The sequence below is a fragment of the Monodon monoceros genome, unplaced genomic scaffold (assembly GCF_005190385.1).
Source record: "Monodon monoceros isolate NGI ecotype Baffin Bay Population unplaced genomic scaffold, NGI_Narwhal_1 Super_Scaffold_21, whole genome shotgun sequence".
NCBI classification, from domain to species: Eukaryota; Metazoa; Chordata; class Mammalia; order Artiodactyla; family Monodontidae; genus Monodon; species Monodon monoceros.
The window spans coordinates 33,544,932-33,569,065 of record NW_021703778.1 but is presented as its reverse complement, the minus strand read 5'-3'; the positions used below and the strand labels follow the sequence as shown (position 1 = coordinate 33,569,065).

Here is a 24,134-nt window from a genome sequence, read left to right as displayed (position 1 = left end):
TTTTTGGCTGCGTTGGGTCTTCGTTGCTGCGCGGGGGCTTTCTCTAGTTGCGGCGAGCAGGGGCTACTCTTTATTGTGGTGCGTGGGCTTCTCATTGCGGTGGCTTCTCTTGCGGAGCACGGGCTCTAGGCACGCGGGTTTCAGTAGTTGCAGCACGCGGGCTCGGTAGTTGTGGTTCGTGGGCTTTAGGGCCCAGGCTCAGTAGTTGTGGCTCATGGGCTTAGTTACTCTGTGGCATGTGGGATCTTCCCGGACCAGGGCTCGAACCCGTGTACCCTGCATTGGCAGGTGGATTCTTAACCACTATGCTACCTGGGAAGTCCTACCACAAGGTTTTATGTGGTTGGAGAAATTAAAAACAAATGCATTGAAGAAAAAGCTAACACTGACACTTTTCATTTTCTGAGCACGTACTCTATGCCATGCTATGCACATGCTGTAAACTGACATATTATCTCATTTAATCCTCAGACAATCCAGTCCAGCAGGCACTGTTATCATCCCAATTTCTCAGATCCCAATGGCTCAGAGAAGTGAAGTGACTTGCCAGGACCACACAGCACAAAGGGGACAGAGCTGGGATTTTCCATCCCAACCCTGTGCCTGGTGAGGAAAATGCTCACCAAGGGAACGTGTGTGAATGTGAGGAGAAAGTGGGAAGCAGAACTGGGTGGGCCATCTGGTCCCTAGGGCTTGGCTGTTTTCAGCACAGGAGCCCAGGAAGCCCAGCTGGGATGACTTCCTGAAGATGCCCTGCTTCCCTCTCAGGAACACCTCCACTTTGTTTGAGTTCACTTGAGTGGTTTTACGTTTCTTGACATCAAGCAACCCTTGAATAGAATATAGTGTTCGTATGGAAGAGCTGCTGGGGGATCTCTCGCCCCGGCTGAGAACAGAGCTTCTTCCTCTGCATTCCCTGCTCTGCATGGGGCGGGGGAAGCTTTGAGCTGCTTAGGAGAAAGCCCGTTCAGTGCTGCCTGTCATCATTTCTCCACCAGAGGCTCTCCCACACAAGGTCAGAAACCACCCCAGGGGACAAGGTCATGAGCAAAACCCCGGAAAGAGACCCAGAGCCTCTGTTCCTAGGGCTTCTGCACAAGACTATCAGTGTTCAGGTTTCCCCGCTGTCATGGTATATCAAATTATCCAAACTGGAGGGCACTAGAAGACCATCTAGCTCCCACTCCTTATTTTCCAGACAGCAGCTGCCCTCCCTAATCCTCACCTTCGACATGGATGTGTCCTAGTCAGCTGGACTGGGAAGCCCTGGCGTCAGTAAGCCTGGGCTCAAATCCTGGCTGTGACCAGGTAGTATTTCAGAGCAGCCCTACTGATGGCCGTGCACCTGAATCCTACACTTACGTATAGTTTAGCAATACCTCGCTTAGGTGGCATCTGGCAAACTCCAGGACACAGATGAAATCACCCGAGTGGTTTTTTTTTTAACCTTGAAGGATTTACAGAGGTGACTCAGGGTGTGAAATATATTTCACACTTCGGGACCCCTTCACTTGTAGCCTACTTACTTTTTATTTTACCCCCAATTATAACAAGCTGCTTATCAAGTGTCCTAGGCCACAGCAGAATAGAAGGTAGCCATTGAAAGCAGGTGCTCTGAATGTGAGTAAGAAAGAGCAACACATTTGTAAGGCAGAAAGATCATGAAAACAGCCCAAGAATTCACAAAGCCCAAGACTCTGGGCTCTTACACAGGCAACAGACATCCTGTAACCCAGCCCACAGTCCCTAAGGCTACCATTGAATTAAAGCGCAGCATAATAATCAATAGGTATGATTAACTAAGCCACCAACAAAACGTTGAATTAAGCAGCAAAATCTGCTTAAAGGGGGAAAATCGCAAATTTTTAAATGTGTTGATCAAAAAGGTTCAACTTGTTCAGTGGCCGTTTCCGTCTGAAAAATTCACACCTTTGCAACATCCCAATTCTCACGATCCTATCGATAAAAGAAGAAATCATGCACAGGTGGTGCTATGAAGACTTTCACCTTATTACCATTTTTAAAATCATAATATTGATCGTTTCTGCTGTTGTATGAAGGATATTTAATTCCCCCTCTGGTTTTCACATGGAAGGGTTTTTCTAAACACTCCTGGCCCCGGCCCATCCCCTCACTGATGTCTTCCCAGGGGAAGTGGAGTGACTCGTGTGGTTGCTGGATGGGGGTACATAGGTCAGCCTGTAGAGAGGCGGACTCTGGTCTGCTCCCCCTGCACCCTAAGTTTTGGGAGTTGGGCTCTGAGTGGGGGGCCTCGGTTGCTCAGGGCTGCCTGGGACTGGGTAGGTGCACTCGGGGACAGCATTGGGAAGATCTGTTCCCCAGCAGCTCCATCATCAGTAGGACAGACAGTTCCTTCCTCACCTGCTGTCGTGCCTGCTCCACCACTGGCTTAGAACTAATGTGGGAAAAGGGGTGCTACTTGCTGCTTCCCCAACCCCAACATTATTATTTTTTTATTTTATTTTTTTTGCGGTACGCGGGCCTCTCACTGCTGTGGCCTCTCCCGTTGCGGAGCGCAGGCTCAGCGGCCATGGCTCACGGGCCCGGCCGCTGCGCGGCATGTGGGATCCTTCCGGACCGGGGCACGAACCTGCGTCTCCTGCATCGGCAGGCGGACTCTCAACCACTGCGCCACCAGGGAAGCCCCCCAACATTTTTACTTACGCTTCTGACTTTCAAATTTGAATTTTCCTTTAATCAAACCGATAAAGCCCTACCTTTATAGATATGTCTAAGCATCTTCTGTCTATCTCATTACCCTTGATTTCACTACAAGAATGGAAAAAATGGCCATAAAACAGTCCTTTACCCTTAGTCCCCGGAGGGCTGGCTAGCAACAGCTTCACCGCTTTGGAGACGTGCTGGCATTCTGCAGATGTTAGAATACTCTTTTCAGGGGAGGCGACCAAATAGCTCACTGTCTCCGGGGACAGTACTCTGTCCCCATTAGACCCCTGCTGAATAGAACCTAGTGCAGTTCAGCAAAAGGGGGAGGATTTTGGTTACAGATAGGTGTGAGCTCAAAACTAGCCGCGCCAAGTTTGTGCGGTGTCCCTGGAGCAAGGCATTCCTATTTATCCTGTACCTTCTTTGACCATCTCTAATTTTTTTTTTTTTTTTTTTTTTTTGGCCGCACTGCGCGGCACACGGGATCTTAGTTCCCCAACCAGGGCTCAAACCTGTGTCCCCTGCAGTGGAAGCGGGGAGTCTCAACCACTGGGCCGCCGGGGAAGTCCCTGCCCATCCCTAAATTAGGGATGCTAGCATGTGCTCCGACTGAGTTGTACGGAATCGAGGTCCTGTACCACATTTTCTCAGTTCTAAGATTCACTCCTTTCCCTTTTTTTTCCCCCTGAAACAGGTATATTCACTACAATCCATGTGTATATTAATAGAGTGCTTACTTTACTCCCAAAGCGTCACAGCTTTAAAAATGTCATTGGGGGATGGCACAAACTGTCTGAGAATAGAAGTGCCTAGGAAAGGATCCTGCGTTAACCAGCACCAACTGCATGGCAGGTCTGAGGATTATTGGAAAGGCCGGGGGACAGCATGAGAACGACCACTTTCCTGCAGCCAAGAGGGGGCTCCTCACCCAGAGTCCTCGTCCCAGTAATAGTGGCTCTTGCCAGGGTAGCTCTGCTCCACTTTGTCCATCTGCAACGTCCTCACGAAGATGCCCGTCTTGGACGTTTGCTTCAGCAGGCGATTGTGAACATCCGAGAGGATAGAAAAGGTGGTGCCCCGGGGGTAGCAGAGCCCCACTCGAATCCAGTCGCCCCTAGAATCGGAAGTGCAGTCAGGTTACAAGCGAGGATGTCCAGGCCACAGGGCCTCCTCGTGTGCCTTGGCCAGAGGCCAAAGCGTTCTCCACCAAATGGCACTTCCACTTTCCAGTGGGAATTTTTGAAAGAATGCTTGCTGTTGGTAATGACTGTGTCACAAAGTGTTCAAGGAGAGAGGGAGAAACGGTGACTGCAGTGAAGGAGAGGGGTCGGTGGGGCGTCCCCAGGGCCTGCATTGGGTGCTCTATGTGGATCGTTGGCTGGGGGAAAGAAAAATGAACGTTCTTTCAATAGGGCTGGAGTGAAAGAGCCAGGATCTGTAAGACCTGGGTTCAGCCCCTTCCTGGTCCAGCCTGACTGTGGGGCGCATTTCAGCTCTTCGGGTAACATTTTCTGCAACTGATAAATGTCTGTCTCACGGGACTACTGTGGCAAGTTAACGACGTGCATAGAAAATACGTGAATGTAAATACATGAAGCTCTCTCCAGATGCCCTCAGCTTAATCCCTCTACCTCGCAGAGCCTTGTTCCCGCCCCCTTCCCCCCCCATAAAATGGTAACAAGAGCCACCAGGGATTTTTGACCACGTACTGAGCCCTTCGTAAAGCCAGGTCCTGGGTGAAACGCCTGCCAAACACTGTCCCACTCGATCCCCATTGCAGCTCTGCAGAGTAAGACTATCCCCATCTCCTAGATGAAGGAACTAAGGTTCCCAGGGGTGAGATGCCCTGCCCGGGGTCACCCACGCCCAGAACGGGGGCTCAACCCAGGTCTTCTGATTCTTAACCACTGAGTGATGTCACGTCTAGATCCATCCTCGTGCAGGGATGACGTGGGCGAGCCTGAGGGTCTGCGAGCGGGAAGCCCGGGGCTTTGCAACGAGGCATCGTTATCACTGATGCTTTGAGCTCAGCCAGAGCAGCTGTCCCCATGTCACACTGCTCCTGGCCAGGCACCCACTCACTTGTTGAAGTTGATGAGCCAGATGGTGAGCTCGGCAGGGGCTGTCTGGTCCCAGTGGATGGTGTAGCCCTTCCGCAGGGTGATGACGGGCTGGTACTGCTGGTAGTGGGTGCTCCTGGTCAGAGCCCCCTCCAGGTAGAGAGGGTGGCTGGGGAAGTCATTCTTGATGATCTTCATTCGCAGATTACTGGTCTTGTAGGCCTGAATGTACATCTTTTAAAGCCCAGAGAGGAAACACACAATGAGGCAATGACAAGGGATTACTCCAAGAGCGTCTGGTTAGCATCTGACTACAGACTACACTCGCAAAAGGACTTTCTCTTCACAGAGCCCTTTTTAGAAAGCTTGAATGAAAGAAGGCCAAATAAGGGGGCATCTTTCTGCTGGTGAGTGCAGTCTGCGCCGTGCTGTGCAATCCAGCTAACGCTTTCCGCACATCTTCAAAACCAGTGTAGAGAGCCCAGTGGCGACTTGAGGGGAGGCTGCTTAACAGCCAGCGAGTTTTGGAAAAGGAGGGGTATCAGGAAAGAGGAGGAAGGGAGAGAGTTTTACGACACTTCTGCTGCAAATGCAACTCCCCTTTAACCGGCTGCTGTCCTGTCTGTATTTGAGAAAGAGCCTGATGTGTTGCCTACTTCCCCCTCTGATTCTCAGTGTCTGGCCTGTGTGGCCAGTCCATGTGGCTATCAGTGCACACCGGGGGATGAATGGCATCTCATTTCAGAGACAAATATGAAAGCAAGACTGTCAGCCACTGAGTCCAAGGGACAAACCAAAAGAGCCTGGATGATTTGGGCCACCCTTGGTTTAAAAGACTGTGTCCTGATAGAGAACAGACCTGTGGTTGCCAAGGGGAAGGGAGGGAGGGAGAGGGATGGACTGGGAGTTTGGGGTTGGCAGACGCAAACTATTATATTTAGAATAGATAAACAACAAGGTCCTACTGTATAGCACGGGGAACTATAGTCAATATCCTGGGATAAACCATAATGGAAAAGAATATAAGAAAAAAGAATGTCTGTATGTGTATAACTGAGTCACTTTGCTGTACAGCAGAGATTGGCACAGCACTGGAAATCAACTCTACTTCAATAAAACATTCGTCAAAATAAATAAAACACTGTGTCCCGTTTTAGGACCTGTCCCATTTCATTAGGTGACATCCCCGTAGCTGTGGCCAAGAGAGACCATCGCATCAAGATGCAATAATGTGCCCTTGGAAAGGGGTTATCTTCCCCTCTAGTTGTATCACATATAAAATGGGAAGAGAAACTTCAACCCTGCCCTAGTATGGCGGTGTCATGGGTATAAGAATTTAAAGGTATAGTAAAGCCTTTTGTAAGCTGCAAAGTGGAGGGAGGAGATTATTAATAATAATTCACCAGTAGCCAGGTATGGTAACCTGCAAGCTCTAACTAACAATTAGCCCCTTTTGGCAGAAAATAAGCGATGTATCAGAAAGAAAGGGTGGGAGGGAAGCTCAGGATCAAGGCTCCACATGGGATGTCTCGCCCTTGAATCAGGGATGCTATAAGGCCCGCAGTGTGCCTGCAAGCCTTAAGGGTTTGGTCAGCCTTTAGTTATTCAGGTCATGACCCCAATCTGTCAGCTCCTTCTGACTCTACTTCCCTTCTTATCTGCCCTAGACCATCAGGTCAACCACTCGCTCCCGTAGCATCAAATCCCTTGCCCTGCCCACCCATGCAGCAGATGCCTCGGCCTGGATCATTCCACGGGTCCGCCTCCTCTGCAGGGCTCTGGAGCAGGGCTGAGAAAGTCCTGCAGCCAGGAAGAACGGTGCCCCTTCCATGCTCCGTCTACAGTCTCCACTGGGTTTGCAGCACCACCTGGCACTCCTTCCGCACGCCTGTCAGCATCTTCCAGTCTCCACGGCACCTCTTCCCAACCTGATCACTCTCTGCGGGCCACCCAGCTCAGGCCCGCTCTCTGCCCTCTCACTGCATGACCTCCCCTTCTACTGTGGAAAGAAATACCCTGGACCTCCCTGCCCCGGGCCCCTGCCTTCCTCTGTGCCCCCCTCCTGCTAACGATCCCTCCCGCCTCCGCTGGCACCCGCTCCCAGCACGGCCCCGCCTCCAGGGGCCCACCTTGCCCCCCATGGCCCTTCCCCTTCACTGGCACTAGCCCCCTGCCCCGTCCCTCCCCAGACCCGAAATCACTTTTAGCTCTTTTCTCTTTTTTGCGGAGGGGCCGTGCCTCGGGGCTTGTGGGATTTCAGTTCCCTGAGGGATCGAACCCAGGTCCCCTGCAGTGAAAGCATGGAGTCTCAACCATTGGACCACCAGGGAAGTCCACCTTTCTCTCTTTCCTAATGCTCGGGATGCTGCTGCCCACAGCGGTGAGAGGAATGCCTGCCGGCGGGATGGTTGTGAGGATTCCTCATTCCTACGTTTTCCTGCCCCTTCGGGGGTCACTGGGCTCACGCGCTTCCCTCCTGATCTGACAGCTCTTCGTTTCCTCGGGGGCTCTCTCCCCTTGCTCATCTAGTCCTCAGCTCTCCTTCCACATAACACCAGTAACAATGCTACAGTAACTCATATTTTCACATTCCAGGCACTGACTCAGCCTGATGTCCCATGTGGCCACTGGGCACTGCAAATGTGGCCGGTGTGGCTGAGGACCCAAACTTTAAATCTCATTTTAATTAATTTAAATTTCCAACCAAAAGTGGGGTAAAATAGTTTTCCAGCTAAATAATTAAACATAGCTTTATTGTTTTGGTAGGACTAGCTTTTACTTTAATTGTAGAAAATTTGAATCCAAATTGAGTGGGCTATAAGTATAAAATATGCAGGGAGTTTCGAAGACTTAGAACAGGAAAAACATATGAATGTAAAGTGCCTCGTTAATGATTTTTTTATACGGATTACATGTTGAGATGACAGTATTTTGAATATATTGAGTTTAACAAAGTCTATTATTAAAATAGATTTCAGCCATTTCTTTTGCCTTTTCAACGTGGCTACTAGAACATTTAAGATCACCCGGACGGCTTGCACTGTATTTCTGGTGGAGAGGGCTGGTAAAGCACTCTACGTGCTCATTAAAAGGGTTCAACTATTATCCTGATTTTACAGATGAGGAAATTGACACTCCAAGAGTTTAGGTGACTTGCCCAAGGTCACACAGTTACTAGGTGCCAAAGTCTGACTTCTTTTTCTAAGCATTCTGCTTACAAAGTGTTTTCACTTGGACTTTTTGAAAATCCTACTGGGCTACCAGAAAAAAATAAAAAGAAAGAAAGAAGAATGAAGAAGAAACCTATGTCCCTTTGTGGCCTGGCACAGAGGCAGGCACGCAGCAGGCTCTCACTCAGTGCTTGTCCCATGAGTGAGCGACTGGTGACACTGAGGGGTATGCCCTGCATCCCCACCTGTGCGTAGCGCCCGCTGCAGATGGCGCCTCTCCAGTCCGGAACGCTGATGCAGTCTGGGTGCCGGACCAGCCAGTTGTCGTCCTTGGTGAGGTAGGACCCAGGGTACTCGGACACGGAGCCATCCACGTCATGGAACACTGACGTCTTGTCCCCGTCCATATCCAGCTGGTTGAACCAAGGCCCAGGCTCTCCGAAGAACACTCTGGAAGTAATCTAAACACAGCCCAGGAATGTGAGGCTGGACCAGAAGGTGAAGGGAAGTAGCAGCTGTTGTCAGGCCAGGGCGAAGTTTCCGATTTCCAGACATTACAAACCAGCCAAACCAAAGATGCTCCGGGGCAGCACACGACAGCGCATGGCTGAGCTCTCGGACGGAGCCAGAGAAACAGCCAAACGTCCACTGTGCCTCAGCTCTCAGACCCAGCACGTTATTCTGGCCTCTGCGCACTGGAGGGTTGGCTGCTGCGTGTGACCCTGGAGAGAGCTCTAATACGTGGCTCAAAACACTGCAGGGATGGGGAGGCAGGTACAGGAGTGTGTGCGTGTGACAGTGTGTGTGTGCGCGCGCGAGTGGGTGTGAATGTGTGTACGTGTGTGTGCATGAGCGCGTGTGAGTGCGTGTGTGTGCACACACGTGTGTGCGTGGATGGTGTGTGTCTGAGGGTGTGTGTGCATGCGTGTGTGTGTGAGTGGGTGTGAGTGAATGTGTGTGTGTGAGTGTGTGTATGTGGAATGAGGCTGAGTGGCAGTGAATGTATGAGAAAGTACATATACATGTATAATAAACGCACACACACACGTCGCGTGGATATGCGGGAGAGAGAACGTGTGTGAGAGTGTGCGGTGTGTTTCAGGAAGTCAGTCTTTCAACATGAGCCCTTGGAGATTTCCATGACTGACCTCTTTCAGGCCCTCGGTGGCCTGAGTAAGGAAGTTCAGTAACTTGAGTCTCACATCTTGTCCCTCAGGCTGCTAGGAACTGGGCAGACAGGGAAAGGGCAGGAGCAGAGGGCTGGAGGAGGAAGGGAGGTCTGGGCAAGCTGTAACCCAGAGCAAAGGCACCAGGAGCCCCGGACCCGCCTCGTCTCAAAGCGCAGCCCTTTGTCCTGACCTCCTCACCCCGGCTCCTAACTTGTTGTCTGCCTAGGGCTAGGAGGGCCCTGTTTATGTTCCACTCTCCGGGAGAAATTAAACAGAGCATCTTCAGCAACGATTCCTTTGGGAATTGCTGGGTTTTTTTTTTTTTAGATGAATTGTGCTAACTGAAGTGGCCCGGTCACCAGACTCGGTAGGTCGAACCCAAGAGCCTTGGAGGACCAGAGCCTCAGAACCTTGAGGGCAGTGGAAAGTTCCTTCTGAGGCTTGGGTGGGTTCTGAACAGGGTGAGGGCAAGGGGGCATTTACCCAGACTTGACCTGTGGGGCAAACTACACTTGTACTTTTCCAGTTTGGATGCAGACAGACCTGGGACGTGGCCCAGCCTGCTTGGAGAAGAATGTTCAACCCCTGCGGTGGTGGCAACGGCTCAGACTCCAGGCCCCGCAGGGACTTGTGAATCACCGCCCAAGGTCTGGGTTTGCCGGGAGCTCGCCCTGGTGCCTCGAGGACTCACCGGGACGTCCTCAAAGGCAATGCCGGTTACGTTGTTATGGGGGCAGCTCTGCCAGGCATTGTTCAGGCGGAAGGCCAGGGCGCTGGTGTGCCGGCCCTCCAGGGCTGCAAACTTGCGGAAAGTGCAGTTCTGGATGTTGATGGGGCCGTCGTAGAACTGAATTCCTCGGATCGGGAAATTCCTATGGAGTTAAGCAAGCCAGATGTCAGGCTGATTGCCATGTTGTGCCTCAACATTGTTTACACCCTCCGAGGTGGATGGTAAGAGACCTTCTGGGTAAACCATTCCTGATTCCCACCCCCAAAACTCCCCCTCTAACAGAACATTATTGATGCATTAATTAATTCACTGAGAGAGCATTTATGGACACAGTAAATATCAATAAATGATTACTGGATGAATTATTAGATGGATGGATGGATGGATGGAGAGATGGATGTCTAGCTGCTGGCTTGGGGTTTGAGAGACGGTCCTCTATACAAACATTTCCCCAGGGCTTCCCTGGTGGCGCAGTGGTTGAGAGTCCGCCTGCCGATGCAGGGGACACGGGTTCGTGCCCCAGTCCGGGAAGATCCCACATGCTGTGGAGCAGATGGGCCCGTGAGGCATGGCCGCTGAGCCTGCGCGTCCGGAGCCTGTGCTCCGCAACGGGAGAGGCCACAACAGTGAGAGGCCCGCGTACCACAAAAAAAACAAAAAACAAACATTTCCCCACATATTCCCATCCTATGAAGAGGCATTGGATAAATAAATATTACCGGAGAGAGCCAGTATCATGTCCCTTGGGAGAGTAGAGCCATTTACTCATTATCGCCTTGGTCTCAGTTGCTATAACAATTTAATTAGATTAAGACCCAGATGAGCTTCCTCTCTGTGGGTAAGCCTTTCGATTGGCAGTATGCTGGGTTTGGGAAACTAGGGAGAGGAAGGACACAGAATGGAAGGTGATAATGAAATGGAAAAATACCTGCCTGGTGATGTTTCAAGCATCCCTAGAAGGGAGGGCAGGCCCCCTTGGGAGGGCAAGACTGTGAACTGCCAGGGGACCCCTAGAAGGGCCTGATACCCCAGAGGCAGGGAAAGATGGAGGAAGAGGCAAAAGGCTTGGAGCTGGAGCTATAGGAGGGGCTGGAGGAGAACTGGGGACTTGGAAATTCTGCCTTCGGCCCAGCAAGGGGACAGGGTGCTCGAGATGCCTCTCTCCTTTGCCACGGACTCCTGAGCAGGACGTGGGAAACAAGGGCCTAGGAGGGGCTGGCTGGGCCGATCCTTTTTGGGCCTGGCCCCAAAGCTAGGCTTGCTCATTCTTCAAGCCCAGTGTTTATGCTTTTACTGGTATCTCTACTTCTGGGTCAGGGCCTTCTCCTTCCATGGTGAACATAAAGAAGAAAGGGCAGAAAGAGGGACAAGAAAGCAGAAAAGGGCAATCTATGGGGAGAAGTCACATTCCAGCTGGTCCCTACTTCAGCGCTGAGCTCCCCTCACCAGATACGGCTCCCTAAGGGCCTGGTAGCACCAGTCTCGGCAATGTGCCTGCAGCACACGGTGTGCCAAGGGCTTCTGGTATTTCTGTATTTTTATATTTGTAATTGATTAATGTCATCGCCTTGAATCCTGGCTCTCATGGAGTGGCTCCATGCATTTTTCCATTTAAGGTATTTTAGGGACAGCCCGTTCTCACTAGCTCTATATTTAAACTGTGTGCTTACTTTACCCTTGGACCCCGACCCAGGCCCATACAGGATGAATCCCTCACGATCAGGACCGTGGGGTCCTGGGCTCCTGCTTACAAATGCAGTTTGAGGGACCTGCCTGAGTCTGACAAAGCTGTCAGGCCTCCATAAACAAACTCACCTCTGGAAGTCGTCAGAACATTCTGGCCCTGGGGAGGCTGGTAACCCTCAGCAAAGAAACCCAAATATGCAAACCCAGCGTTGCTCATAAAAATGATCTGAAGGGACTGCTACACCACTTAGGCTAGACAGGAACAAGGGGCTTCTGGATCACTCATGCCAAAGGAGACTGTGGTTCTCTCTGCAAACTCTTTTCAAAGATACCCATCCCACTAGGGCTGGGAGTTTAGGCCTATGTCCTACCTGTAGAGGCAGGAAGGACATATTCCTAGAGAAAGAGGAAAAAGCTCAGAGGGGCAGAAAGGGCTAATCTTAGCCCGCTGCTGCTTGTGGCTCTCTGGCTTGAATTCCTGTCTGAACAGAAACACCATCAGAAGGAGAGACTTCCTCACCACTGACCCAAGCTGCAGCTTTCCGAGGAATTAACCAAGTCCCTTTGCTCCGTTGGTGTGTCAGCTCTCCAAGTCACCCCCTCCCTCTCCAACCACCTGCTTATCATCCAGCAACAGAGAGCCTGTGACCCTCCAGGACAGGCATGCTATTCTGTTTAACAAAGCTGACTGCTAGAAAACTCCTTCCTGCACAAAACCACTTCTAACCCTAACACAGAGTGAGTTTCACCCTGTATGCGCACAGCAGCCCTGAGAATGTGTGACAGCATCTCCTGGGCTGTTCCCCCAAGTCTGGTCCCAGCCTCTGGTTGAAGATCCCGATCTGAGTGTGACTATCACTCTGCCACCATCAGAGGCGGATGAGATGTTCCAAGTGTGGGTGCTGTCCGAGGAGAGAGGAAGCCATGGTCGCCCATCCTGGACGCTAAATTCCCGTTAACGTAGCTCAGAACAACGTTTTATGTTTTGACAGCTGTGTCTCCCTGTTGACTCATATTCAACACAGTTTTTTGACTTCTCTCTCTGATTCTAGATTTCACCCCCCTGCTGGTTAATCTCAGTTGTTTCAGTGACTTCTCTGACCAGTAGAGGACAGAGGAATTCATAGTCAACAGGTAGAAATCACATCCTAGCATCTTTCCTTCCACTGCTGTCGTTTAGGTTAAGCCACGCAGAACAAAGAAGCTGCCATGCTTGCAAACCTACTGGCCTATGGGGAGGGTCCTTCCGCTGTGGTCCAAGCCACCTGGGCCCCAGATCCTGTTGTCCATCATCTCTGTCCCCACATTGCCACTCTCGCCAACAAACAAGCTGTTCTTGATCTCCTGCTTGGAGCCATCATCATACGGGAAGGTCCCACCACTGTAGAGAGAAGATGTCTGGAATGAGATGTCCAGAGACAGCAACCCACAGGGTGCCAAGGGCAATGATTGGCCCTTACCTGGCCAGGGTCAGGCCAATGCCATTGTCAGCAAACCTGGGGACAAGAGCAGACAGTCAGTGAAGTCGTGGAGGGAAGGACTCCTCCCTGCCCTGGTGTCATACCGTGGATCCTGTGTAGGGGAGGGGTCTTTGCATAAGCACCGGGTTTGCTGAGGGAGCAGGCTTACACATTCTGCGTAATGGGATCGCCTAGATCCCCACCCACACAGTGTCTGGCTCCAAAGAGAAAAGAGTGAATGCAGGGGCTCTCAGCGTTTGGTGCCACGTTGCATTAGCAGCGTTCAGACTGGACTCCATGGGCCTCCCTCTCCACCCCACCCCCACCTGTGATTCCAGGGCTCAGTGGGATACTGGACCAAAGGGACGTGGAAGGTCTTGCTACCCTCAGGACCAGCCCGCCCTGGGTAACGGTGGGGGTACATGGATGCAGTTCCATTGCCCGTAGCCATCCTCATCACTGTTTCAGCCACAGCAGGAAGGACCCTAATAGCTGATTTCTAAGTCTCCCAGAAGTCAGGCGGACGTTGGCCCTGAGAAGTAAGTTTGCAATTACACTGCAGCGATCTCGTCAGCTCCCTTTGGCCGTTGTCCATTTTGCAGGCCAGGAGGAGCACACTTCTGGAGGAAGTCTGGTTGTGAGTGATAAGGGGTCCCACAGAATCTGAGCCGAGCCTTGGGTCTGCACTGCCGTGGACCGTGGGTCCAAATATGGCGGCTGCCTTCACTTCCTTTGTCCCAGGGGTGAACATCCCCTCGAAGTGCCACTCTCTGCTTCCGAAACTCTGGTGGCTTCATAGCCTCCATAAACCTAAGCCAAATCCTTGCCCTCATGCTTCAGGCCCAAGTGAATGCACTTTCCCTCTGCTCCAGGGAGGGTCCTGGCCACCTGAAGTCTCCCTAGTTCCCCGTTTTGCTTCTGCGTACCCTGTTCCCCGTCCTCCGGGACGTGTGCACTTCTCCCTGTCTGAAGCCCATCCAGTTCAAATTCACCGTTCAAGGCCCATCTTCCAGGGCCCTGTGCTCTCTAGTTCTCTCCCAGGACTCCCTGATTTTTGTTTCCCAGGCTCTTCATGGTTTTTCCTTACCACCGCTGTCCCCCAGTGCTCTGCCCAAGGTCCTCTTATTCTGCACTGTGCCCCTGGGGACGGCATGAAGACACACAGCCTCCACCCCTACCAGTCTGCTGGTGACTCTAAAATCAGCCACCCTTCCCCCCTGCACTTCCAGACTTTGGTGTATTTCCACGGGGGTATCTCAAAAGCATCTCAAACTTAACACACATAAAGCAAAACAGTTACCGTCCACCCAAGCCTGTTCACTCTCCCGAAGCGCATTTTCACCTAAGTTCTCACTGTAATTCCTTCTCCTCTGGACTACTGCCGTATTATTAGTTGTCCCTCCCACTTCTAGGAGTGCCTCCACCCATGGAGTGGTTTGCTGGAGCAACCTTCCTAAGAAATGGACACCATGGCCAAAGGCTCAAAGCTTCTCAAGGGATCCCCATCTTCTGTCAGCCCCTGGCTGTGCCCACTCATGGGACGACAACCTCTGCACCAGCCAGATTCTGGGCTACCTTGGAAGGAGGCTGGGGAAGGGTTAGAAGATCCACCCCCGCTGGCAGGGGAGTGCTTCACAATTTGTCTTTTGGCCCCAAGTCTGGCATCCACTCCCTCTACGGGGACCTGAACTTCCAGCAAGCCAGAATCTAGACATTCATTGGAGGCAGAACACCACAGAGAATTTTAGCTTTGACCCCCATCTGTTTCCTCTTTCACTCACCTCTTGCCTAATTTCTCTCTCAAGTGTCCTTGGGCCTCTATTCTAGGGATGAGCAGCTTTTCTCATTGACTAGCGTCTTGTGTTGCGGGAAAGTTCTTCCTGCTACTGAGTGGAAATCTGCCCAGATCTGCAACTTCTGCTCTCTAGAGCCAATGAGAGCAAGCCTGCCTCCCGTCTGATACCCTAAATGCCCTTCAGAAGCCCAGAAGAGGCTCTCTTCTTCCCTTTCCCCTCTCCTCAAAACTCTCAAAATCCTCTTCTTTCCCTTCCTCTCTTCTCTGACCCCACAAAAAAACCCGCCCCCGTTTCTCTGCCAGCGACATTCCCTTTCCATCCCTGTGTGTGTCTGGCTCTCTCTGGGGTCCATCCATGGGTCAGTGTCTGTCTTGCCCAGGCCTCTGCTTTTCTGAGAAGCCTTTACACGTGTGAGCGTGTGAGCGTGTGTGTGAAATCTGTTTCTCTCCTCACACACTCTCACTTCCTCTTGCTCCTTTCACAAGCAAGTCTCCCTTCACTTCTCCTTTAATTGGTCATGATAAAATGGAGAAATACACTTATTTCCCATGTAGAGTTTCTGATTCCCATTTTTTAACAGTAAAGGGAGTTGAGGAGAACATTTCATGCTACTCCTTTAGAGGAAGTCCCAACTCAGTTGCCGGTCCCTCTGGCTCTTGTCCAGTGTGGGCCGTGGCTCTCCATGGGGACCTTATATCAGAACTCGGTGTTCCTTGTCTTTTTCCTTTGCGCCTTGGAGTCTGATGTGCTGGTATTTGAAGTCCCAGTTCAACTATTCACCTTTCGGAAAATTCATTCAACTGAGCCTCATTGTCTAAGATGGAGATGAGAATTTATATCTCCAAGAAACATGGTAAGAAATAAATGCAACCAAGGATCCAGCACACAGTAGGTGCCTAGAAAGTGTCGGTTTCCTTCCTCCTTCCTTCCTTCCTTTCGCTGACTGGTTATATGACAAGTTATGTGACTTACAGCCAAGCCCAGTGACTATTTGGGGGCAAGTCATGCCCCACAGCCCCTGGCATGGTGGGCTGAAGCCACATGCTGCTTCTAGGGGGTTCTCTGGGTCACTGCCCACTGCCATTCCATGCTTCTGCCTGGGTGGGCGACCAGAAGGTCAAACATCGGTATGTCTGGATTCCTCTCTCTGTCTTGCTCATGTCTGTCCCCTGCCCGGGGGAGGAGCATCGTCCCACGCTGTGCCAACGCCATACTCACCGGCAGCTGTCCAGCCACACGTCCCCACCACGCAGCCAGGCCCCATGGTCCTGGTTCTTGTAGGCAGTAAAGTGCTTGATGATGGCCGGCTCCCGGGGCTTCAGCGGGTCGGCGTCCTGGTGGGGGCTGTATCTGGAACACAGCACGGGGAGGCACAGGTGGCCGTGTTGGGGGGACCACTGAACTGACTGCCTTCTGGGCAGTGAGTTTCTCTCTGCTTATGGTGCCCGGAAGACTCGGGCTAAACAACAACCGACTCGCACCCCCTGGGCTCTGCAGGGAACTTCCTGAGCTTGCTGAGGAAGTCAGAGGTCTTTTCCCCAGGGTCCAGCCCCATGCATCCTACAGACATGTCACTTCTCTTGTTATCATCACCACTGGGGAGCCCCGCCGCCCCAAGGAGGGGTCAAATCACAGAAGGAAGTTCAGACAGCCAGTCCCAAACCTGGCATGTAACACAGCCCTGTGGCCGGGAAGGGGAGTCTGAGGTGCCCAGCTCTCTACTCCCCTGGGGGTAACCTTGACCTGGTGCCTTTCCTGGGCTTCTACATCTTAGCCACCAAATGGAGCACTGAGCCTGGATGCTCCTGATGTCTTCCACGTCATGTCTTCCATGGACATGATCATGTCATTGGTGTTACCCGCTTTTATTTATTTATTTATTTTTTTGCGATACGCGGGCCTCTCACTGTTGTGGCCTCCCCCGTTGCGGAGCACAGGCTCCGGACGCGCAGGCTCAGTGGCCATGGCTCACGGGCCCAGCCGCTCCGCGGCGTGTGGGATCTTCCCGGACCGGGGCACGAACCCGCGTCCCCTGCATCGGCAGGCGGACTCTCAACCACTGTGCCACCAGGGAAGCCCCCGGTGTTACCCACTTTTGACACGGACCAAGCACTTGGTCTCCTTAAAGGGTACTGATTTTCCTAACTACCTTGAGGTTTTGACAGCATCTCTTAAAAGTAGCTCCTGGCCTTGGGCTGAGCTCCAGATGTGCTTATAGGTACAATCTGAATGTTCCTTCCTATTAAATTGATAGCGAAATTCCTCCCTTCTTTTCTCTTCACCTTTTTATCCTGGTCCAACCTGCTGGGGCCCTGGCCAGTCCTGTCAACTTATCAAAAAGCAGGTATTGGATTTTGCTGATTTTTTTAGAAACCTCTCAGAATTTCTTTTCCCTTCAGCTGCTGAGGCCTCAGCCCTGACTCAGATTTGGCCCTGCTCAGATGTTCACCAGGGTACGCCCAGCAACGAGCTCCATGCGCAGCACATAGAACGTGCCCATAGAATTACCTGGCGGAGATAATGGAGAGGAAGGGCCGCTTGTCCTTGGCAGAGGCCTGGGTAGTTTTGACTCCGTTGTCTATGATCATGCCAGCCTGGGGAGAGGGGACATTCAGGGACACATGAGCTCGGACAGCAGATTGCAGGCATCTTCTCACACCCAGCCTCACTGCGTACTCTTGAATGCTCCAGTGAAACCAGCTTCGCTCTCAGGACGCATTAATAGAAGTAGGGGGTCTGCAACGAGGGAGGTGAAGAACCTGCATTGCTCTGCATTGCTCAAGTCAAATCCGGAATAAGGTGTCCTCTTGGAGGCACAGATGAGGACCCTGAGGTCTAGAGGGGTTAAGTATCTTGTCCAAGGCCACACGGCGAAGTCCATGCCCCAAACTCACACTGCATTGGGCAGTTATAAGCCCAGGCCCCAAATTAAGGATGACAGATATGATTTCTTGGGAAATGTGTCTGCAGTGATGCAAAGAAGATGCCCAACTTAAGTCCCGTCTTTACCTTGGGGCAGGGGTCTGGGAGCCTTCCCCAGTCTTGTCTTGGCTGTCGCCTGACCCAAGGAAAGAACCTCGCTTTCTTATTTGGCTCCAAAGGTGTCCACTTTGTCAGCCATGGGTGAGTGGGAGTGAGGCTGCCCAGTGAGGCCCCATTCAGTCCGCCTTCAGGGCTGGATTCCCTTGGCCTCCTAGGGAGGCTTGGACTCCTTATCTCTTCTTTACAGAACTGGACACTGGCTATTGTGATCTTCAACTGACTTCTAATTAAGCAGTGGTGATGTGAGTCAAGAGAAGTGGGACTTGATTCCCGGTTGTTCTCTCATGAGCTAGGACCTCGGGTAAATCTCGGGCCTCAGTTGCAGTCTGTGTAAGATGGGATGATAACATTGAATTCCTGCTGTGAGGACCAAATAAGAGAAGCCATGTGAAGAGTCTGGGAGCAGGACCCTTACACAGTGGCACGGAGTCAGGGCTCACCAGGTGTGAACACCACGCGCGGGGCTCCTCCTTGGCTCAGAACCCATCCGGAATCCAGGCAGCAGAATCCATCCGGCTCGAGGATCCTCTTTGCTCCTTTCCCACCCTGCCACCCCCGAGGGCCCCTCCCTCCATCTGGGGCCAGGAGTCCTTGCCTAGTTCCCTGTTGGAAACCATCCTCCCTCACGTGTTCCTCCCCTTTCCAACCTCTCCAAACATCCGGGTACTGCGTGGCCTACCTGCGGCTCACAGGAAGGCTTCTCAACGAAGGGATCTCGACAAGGAGTACTGCCCCCTGCTTCCCACAGCCCCCAGAGCCTCTGCACCTGCTCTGTACGGAGACGGCTCTCCCAGGCACACCCCACCTCCTAGCTGTATACACAGGTCTATTCTGAAATTATTTCTCATCTTCATGGGCTCCTCCCTAGTTGAGTCTCTTTGGTTTCGACCCTGAATGCATCCATTCTCCTCTAGGACCCTCTGTTTCTTCATCTGTACCACTAGGGAGCGGACCAGAAGAACAGCCTTGACATTCGGGCCTCTACCTGCACACTGCCCCTGCGTCCCCAAGACCACCTCTGTCCCCAGCACGGCATCTCTGGTCTCAGCCTTGCTTCCCAGCTCCATTCCCACGTGCCCATGACTCTGGTCTGGATGCTGTCCTCAACTGGGGGCCCTTGACACACCCGAGAGCCCAGTCCCTTTCCCCAGCACCTCGCTTGGTGCTGGACACACAGAACTACTGATGAGCAAACGAAGATGACAGAAATGTCTGTTTTCCACCTGCCTCCCTAGCACTGCATGGATGGAGGACCCGCTTCCCAGAAAGAAAAAGCGACCAGAGGAGAGGATGCTAATGCTACCTTCATCTTCCTGCAGAACCAGGTCCTGACCTTCCCTAGCTCACAGATCAGGCCTGGCTTTTCGGAGTCACCACCGCTCCCATCCCCACCAAGTGAGCTGCGAAATCGAACTCAGGGGCCCAGCTCCGGGGCTGCCTGGAGGAGCTGTGGCTCTTCCGGCTCTCATCACGTGCAGGCCTGGGAAGAAGGTCCAGCGGGCGGGCGGGCAGGCCTGGAAGGACTTACCCGGTAGTTGGAGTGTGCTCGGTTGTTAAGGAACTTTCCCAGTGGGATGTGCTCTGAATAACCTGGGGAGTACATTCCGGCCGAGGGGCCCGTCGGTACGTGGTGAAAAATGAACCAAAATCCAGTTTCCTGGTGGAGGAGGACATGGGGGGAAAGCCACAGAATTCAGCACCAGGGAGCTTCTTGTTGGATGGCCCAAACTAGGGGTGGGCCTAGCGCTATCACCCAAATGGCCCCAACGCCCATTCCCAGACACACCCGCGGGAAACAGCGAGAAGTTTGAGGCGGATATATTTTGGGGGGTGGGCGTCCATCCTGATTATTAAAACCCTTCTGTGGTCCTACTGTATCAGCCATGGGCGCCAAATGGCTGGATTTCAGAGTCACTGCCAGGGTTAATCTCCCCTTCCTGACACATAATGGGAGGGTTTCCTGAGTGTCCTTGGCTTTACCCTTTCATTCTGCAGATATGGAAGCTGAGGCCCAGAGACGGCACCTGACCTGCTCCCCAGGAAGGTAAGCAGCACGGAGGGGTGGGTAAGGGCAGGGCTGTGTAGACAGAATACCGTGTTTGTATCCTGTGCATGTCCCTGCCTAACTTTCCTCCCCACCATAGTACAAACCTCATAGGGTTGACACAAGAATTAAATTATTGGAGCTTATGGGACATCCCTGGAAGTCCAGGGGTTAAGACTCCATGCTCCCAAAGCAGGGGGCACAGGTTCAATCCCTGGATGGGGAACTAAGATCCCGCATGCTGCGTGGCATGGCCAAAAATAAATAAATAAAAGTAAATGAGCTTGTGTACACACCACACACAAAAAATAAAGTCTGAAAAACACAATTAAAAAATCTGAGCGGGGCTTCCCTGGTGGCGCGGTGGTTGAGAGTCCGCCTGCCGATGCAGGGGACACGGGTTCGTGCCCCGGTCCGGGAGGATCCCACGTGCCGCGGAGCGGCTGGGCCCGTGAGCCATGGCTGCTGAGCCTGCGTGTCCGGAGCCTGTGCTCCGCAACGGGAGAGGCAATAACAGTGAGAGGCCCGCGTACCGCAAAAAAAAAAAAAAATCTGAGCTTAGAGCACTGATGTACCAGGCATCTAATAATGCTACTGATTACTCGTTAGATATGATCACCAGTGTGACGAAGGGCCAGAGGCATCACTTAAAAGCAAGTCCATCTGCCTCCCAAGCTGGCTCTTCCCTCTTCACGCTAAGCCTGACTGCGTGGATACCTAGACTGGGGGCTCAGGGCACACATCTTTCAGGGTTGGCCCCGGCCGTCTCCTCTCCCCCAGCCCCGCCCAAAAAAGGGATGTTTCCGCTCACCTCGGATCCTGCAGCAGCACAGTTTATGAGGTTGTTGTTGGGATTGGCCATCCAGAAGGTGGACACAGCACTGTGGGCGGGGGGCAGAGATTGAATGGCGTCAGACAGAGGGCTACTGGTCCCATCTTGCTGCCCGGGGCGGAGGGGTGGCCCATGTCAGGGACTCTAACATTGCTTTGATGAGCCTCTTATCAGTGATTTGAGATGCCCCCTGATTTGTTCATCTGAAACCCAGTTTTCTCATTAAACTGGGGTGCATTTATGCCTTTAACACGTTCAGAATTTGAATGGGGCATGGCTCTTGAAGGTATAAGCACGTTTGTGGGTTAAATCTGAGATGGACCCTAGAAGAGATATAAGTCAGGAGAACCCATAAAAATGGCTGTCTCTGAGGGAGAGGCCCTGGACCCAGAAGGTTGACTGTACGGGAAGCTCTCCCTCTCTTGCTCTCTCTCTCTCTCTCTCTCTCTGTCTCTGACTCTCTCATGTCAAGAAACAGACGAGTGCAGCTGGTGCCCACGTGTACACGCTGTGGGCTCCGAGGTGGCAGCCCGCTTCCTCTCCTCAAAGGAGCACTGTGTGGCCTCGGGAAAAGCCCGAGAACAGTGGTTATCTTTGGCCAAAAACGATGCCCGTGAGGCACACTGAGAAGGGAGAAGTCGAAAACACACTCCTGCCCTCTGTCTGAGCAGCTGAGAGCCTTGGGGTGGTTAAGGGCTGTGAGGTCTAAGCCACTCGGGAACCCAGGAGTGAGAAGTCAGATCCTGGGCTGGGAAGTCGTGTGAGCACATGCACAAAGGCCCGGCGCGGTGCAGGGCAGGGAGAGGGAGGTGCTTACTTGCAGTCCTGCCTGGGCTTGGGGATGTACCCTGGGTAGGAGTCTTCCGTGATCATCTTGCACATCTTGCTGTCGCGGTCGGAGGGGAGGAGGGTTCCAGACTTGACAAGGAGGCCGAGGCAGTGCTCAAAAGTGTTGCGTTCCTCTGGCCCATCTTCCGTGAAGAAGCAGTGGCCCAAAGAATTATAGCCCACAATGTCCTTGACCTGCAGGGGTCAAGACAGAGCGACAGTTCGCCCAGCGTCGTTACTCATGTGCTCATTCATCCATTCGACAAACATTAAACAGCCTAAGCCAGGCACCAGGCTGAGAGGGGATCTGGGGGCTTGGAGATGGACCTGACATGGGTACGACAGAGCCGTGACTTTGAAGTCCTTTCCAGCTGGAGCTGTTGCAACTGAGCCTTCATGGGGTGGGGAGAAGAACAAACTGCTAGAGGTGGGCCCGACTGGAGACCGGGGACGAGGCCTTGTGAGCCTAATCTGGTGAGGACACGGCGAGTACACTGCTCACGAGGACTTTACGTGGAGGCTTTCACCAAGAGGTCCCACCAGAAAGGGGGGTAGGGAGAGCTCCGTCTGAGCCAGGCCAGGGGGGCTTCTTAGTAAGACTGGTTCCTCACTGTGCCGTCTCCCGTGGATGCAAGCCAGCTTTGAAGCCTGCAACCACAACGAGCCACACTTGCAGAAAACCAGAAAATGCTGCAAACTCCAGCTCTTCAATATTCTTCTTGGAATCACAGCGTCAGTGGGCCAAGTGGAGAAGCCACTTGAAGACATGGAGAGACGCGGAGTACGGTCTTAGCTGTGCCCACAAGCATCACAGGCTCTCAGACAAGTCTGCCAACCTCTCACCAACACACTTTCCCCACCACACAATGGAGGAGTCCAAGTCCAGGATCTCCAAGGCCCCTTCCGGGTCTGAATGTCTATGAACTCATCAATCTGAGAACGAGAAGGTGGGTAGAGGGCCTCTGGCCTGAGCCTTAGCTCCCTTTCTCAAGCAGGACTCTGTTCACGAGCATCCCTGACAAACGGGCATCGTGCTTCACTTGAACACCCCACAGGGAGCTGCTCGCTACCTCCCAAGGTGCCCTGTCCACAGCGGGGCATGAGGATGGTGAGAAACACCTCACTAGCGGTCTGAGATCTTCCATCCTCATGCCCACCCCCGGGGACCTGACTGCCCAGTGATGTCACCCAACCAGGGACGCTGCTGCTCCCCTATGACACCATTCTACCCACACCTAGTAAGTACCCACTGCTGCACCAGGCCCTGGAAAATTCACACATCATCCCCAAACAACTCCCCCGTTGGCACTGTTACCATTTCGAGGGGCATCCTGTACATTGTAGGAAGTTTAGCAACATCCCTGGCCCCTACCCACTAGATGCCAGCAGGACCTTCTCAGCTGTGACAACCAAAAACGTCTCCGGGCATTCATTGGGGAAGGGAGGTGACAAAATTGTCCCTGAGAAGCACTAATCAAGGGTAAACACCCCAATTCCCTCCAGAGCCTTTTCTATGGCAAATCTTACCTACTCCCCAAGTCCCAGGCAGACATGCTCTAGAAGCATCCAGAACTAGGACCCTTTATGTCCCAGCACTGGCCTGGGCTCTTATATCTTTTAATCTTGCTGAAATCTTACACAATCCTGTACTAATTTTTTTTCAGAGATGAGGAAAATGAGACTCAGAAAGGTTGAGTGATTTGCCCAAGGTCACACAGCCCACGTGTGCAAAGCCAGGGCTGGAACCCCAGTTTTCTGTGTCCATTCACCCATGAGGACGGAGCACAGGCACAACTGCCCTATTCCAGGCAAGCTCTTCGCTTTCTCAAACGAGGATCGCTTCCTTAATCTTTGGTAATAGGCAAGGGCGTGATCTTGAATGCTACTCGGTGCACCAATAAGCATTTTAGTCAATACCAAGGTCATGCAATGGGACTGCTTCCTTTCCTCCTAGTGAGCTAGGAAAGTTTGTCGCAAATCGCCTGGAAAGACAAGCATGGGAGGAACAGGCAAGAAAACGTGGGCATCGAGAGCAAGTTCAATGCCTTCACGTTACAGAGGAGGACGCTCAGGCCCAGAGGAGGGACATGGAACAGTGTTCAGACCCGGGCCCATAGCTCCTCTTAAATCCTAGGCACCCAGGTGCCCACCATCTGGATCACACTTGGGGTGTCCTCTTTGAATGCAAGTGAGTAATGAATTGGGTACATTGTTATTCTAACAAATGCCTGAATAAGAAATTCCCTCCAGGCCCCTTGAGGTGTGCTCTGGAGAGAAAAACCCTTTTGGAAAGGAATAAAAATAACTACTGTTTACTGTGAAATGTTTTACATACATTATCTCACTTAATCCTTATCGAAACTACTATTCCCTTTCTACTGACGGCACCGAGACTTAGAAAGTTGCCCGAGTCACTTCTCTTGCAAGGACGGATTGAGACTTGCTTCTCCATCTGTCTGATCCAAAACCTGTGTCCTAATCAATTCTCAACAGCACCAGAAAAGAAACCTCCCATCTTGTGTTGCATTTCTTGCTTCTCGTTAGTAGTGGGGTGAGGTGGCATATAGAGTCCAGAGAGAAGCATGATAAGGTCGAAGAAAGCCCTGGGCTGGGAGTAGAAGACACAAGT

The 24,134-nt window shown here is 52.3% G+C and overlaps 1 protein-coding gene across 1 annotated transcript in view; it reads right to left on the bottom strand.

Annotated features, from left to right (window-relative positions):
* Positions 1-24,134, bottom strand: part of CEMIP (cell migration inducing hyaluronidase 1) — a 75,153-nt gene that overhangs the window by 7,812 nt on the left and 43,207 nt on the right. Inside the window, exons 14-24 of the mRNA XM_029239744.1 lie at positions 21,495-21,700; positions 20,657-20,726; positions 19,330-19,458; positions 17,268-17,353; positions 15,978-16,109; positions 12,964-12,999; positions 12,729-12,884; positions 9,779-9,959; positions 8,164-8,379; positions 4,771-4,982; positions 3,617-3,802 (exon numbers count right to left, since the gene is read on the bottom strand). Coding sequence (XP_029095577.1) covers positions 3,617-3,802; positions 4,771-4,982; positions 8,164-8,379; positions 9,779-9,959; positions 12,729-12,884; positions 12,964-12,999; positions 15,978-16,109; positions 17,268-17,353; positions 19,330-19,458; positions 20,657-20,726; positions 21,495-21,700 — 1,610 coding nt within the window. The remainder of the gene's footprint in view (positions 1-3,616; positions 3,803-4,770; positions 4,983-8,163; positions 8,380-9,778; positions 9,960-12,728; positions 12,885-12,963; positions 13,000-15,977; positions 16,110-17,267; positions 17,354-19,329; positions 19,459-20,656; positions 20,727-21,494; positions 21,701-24,134) is intronic.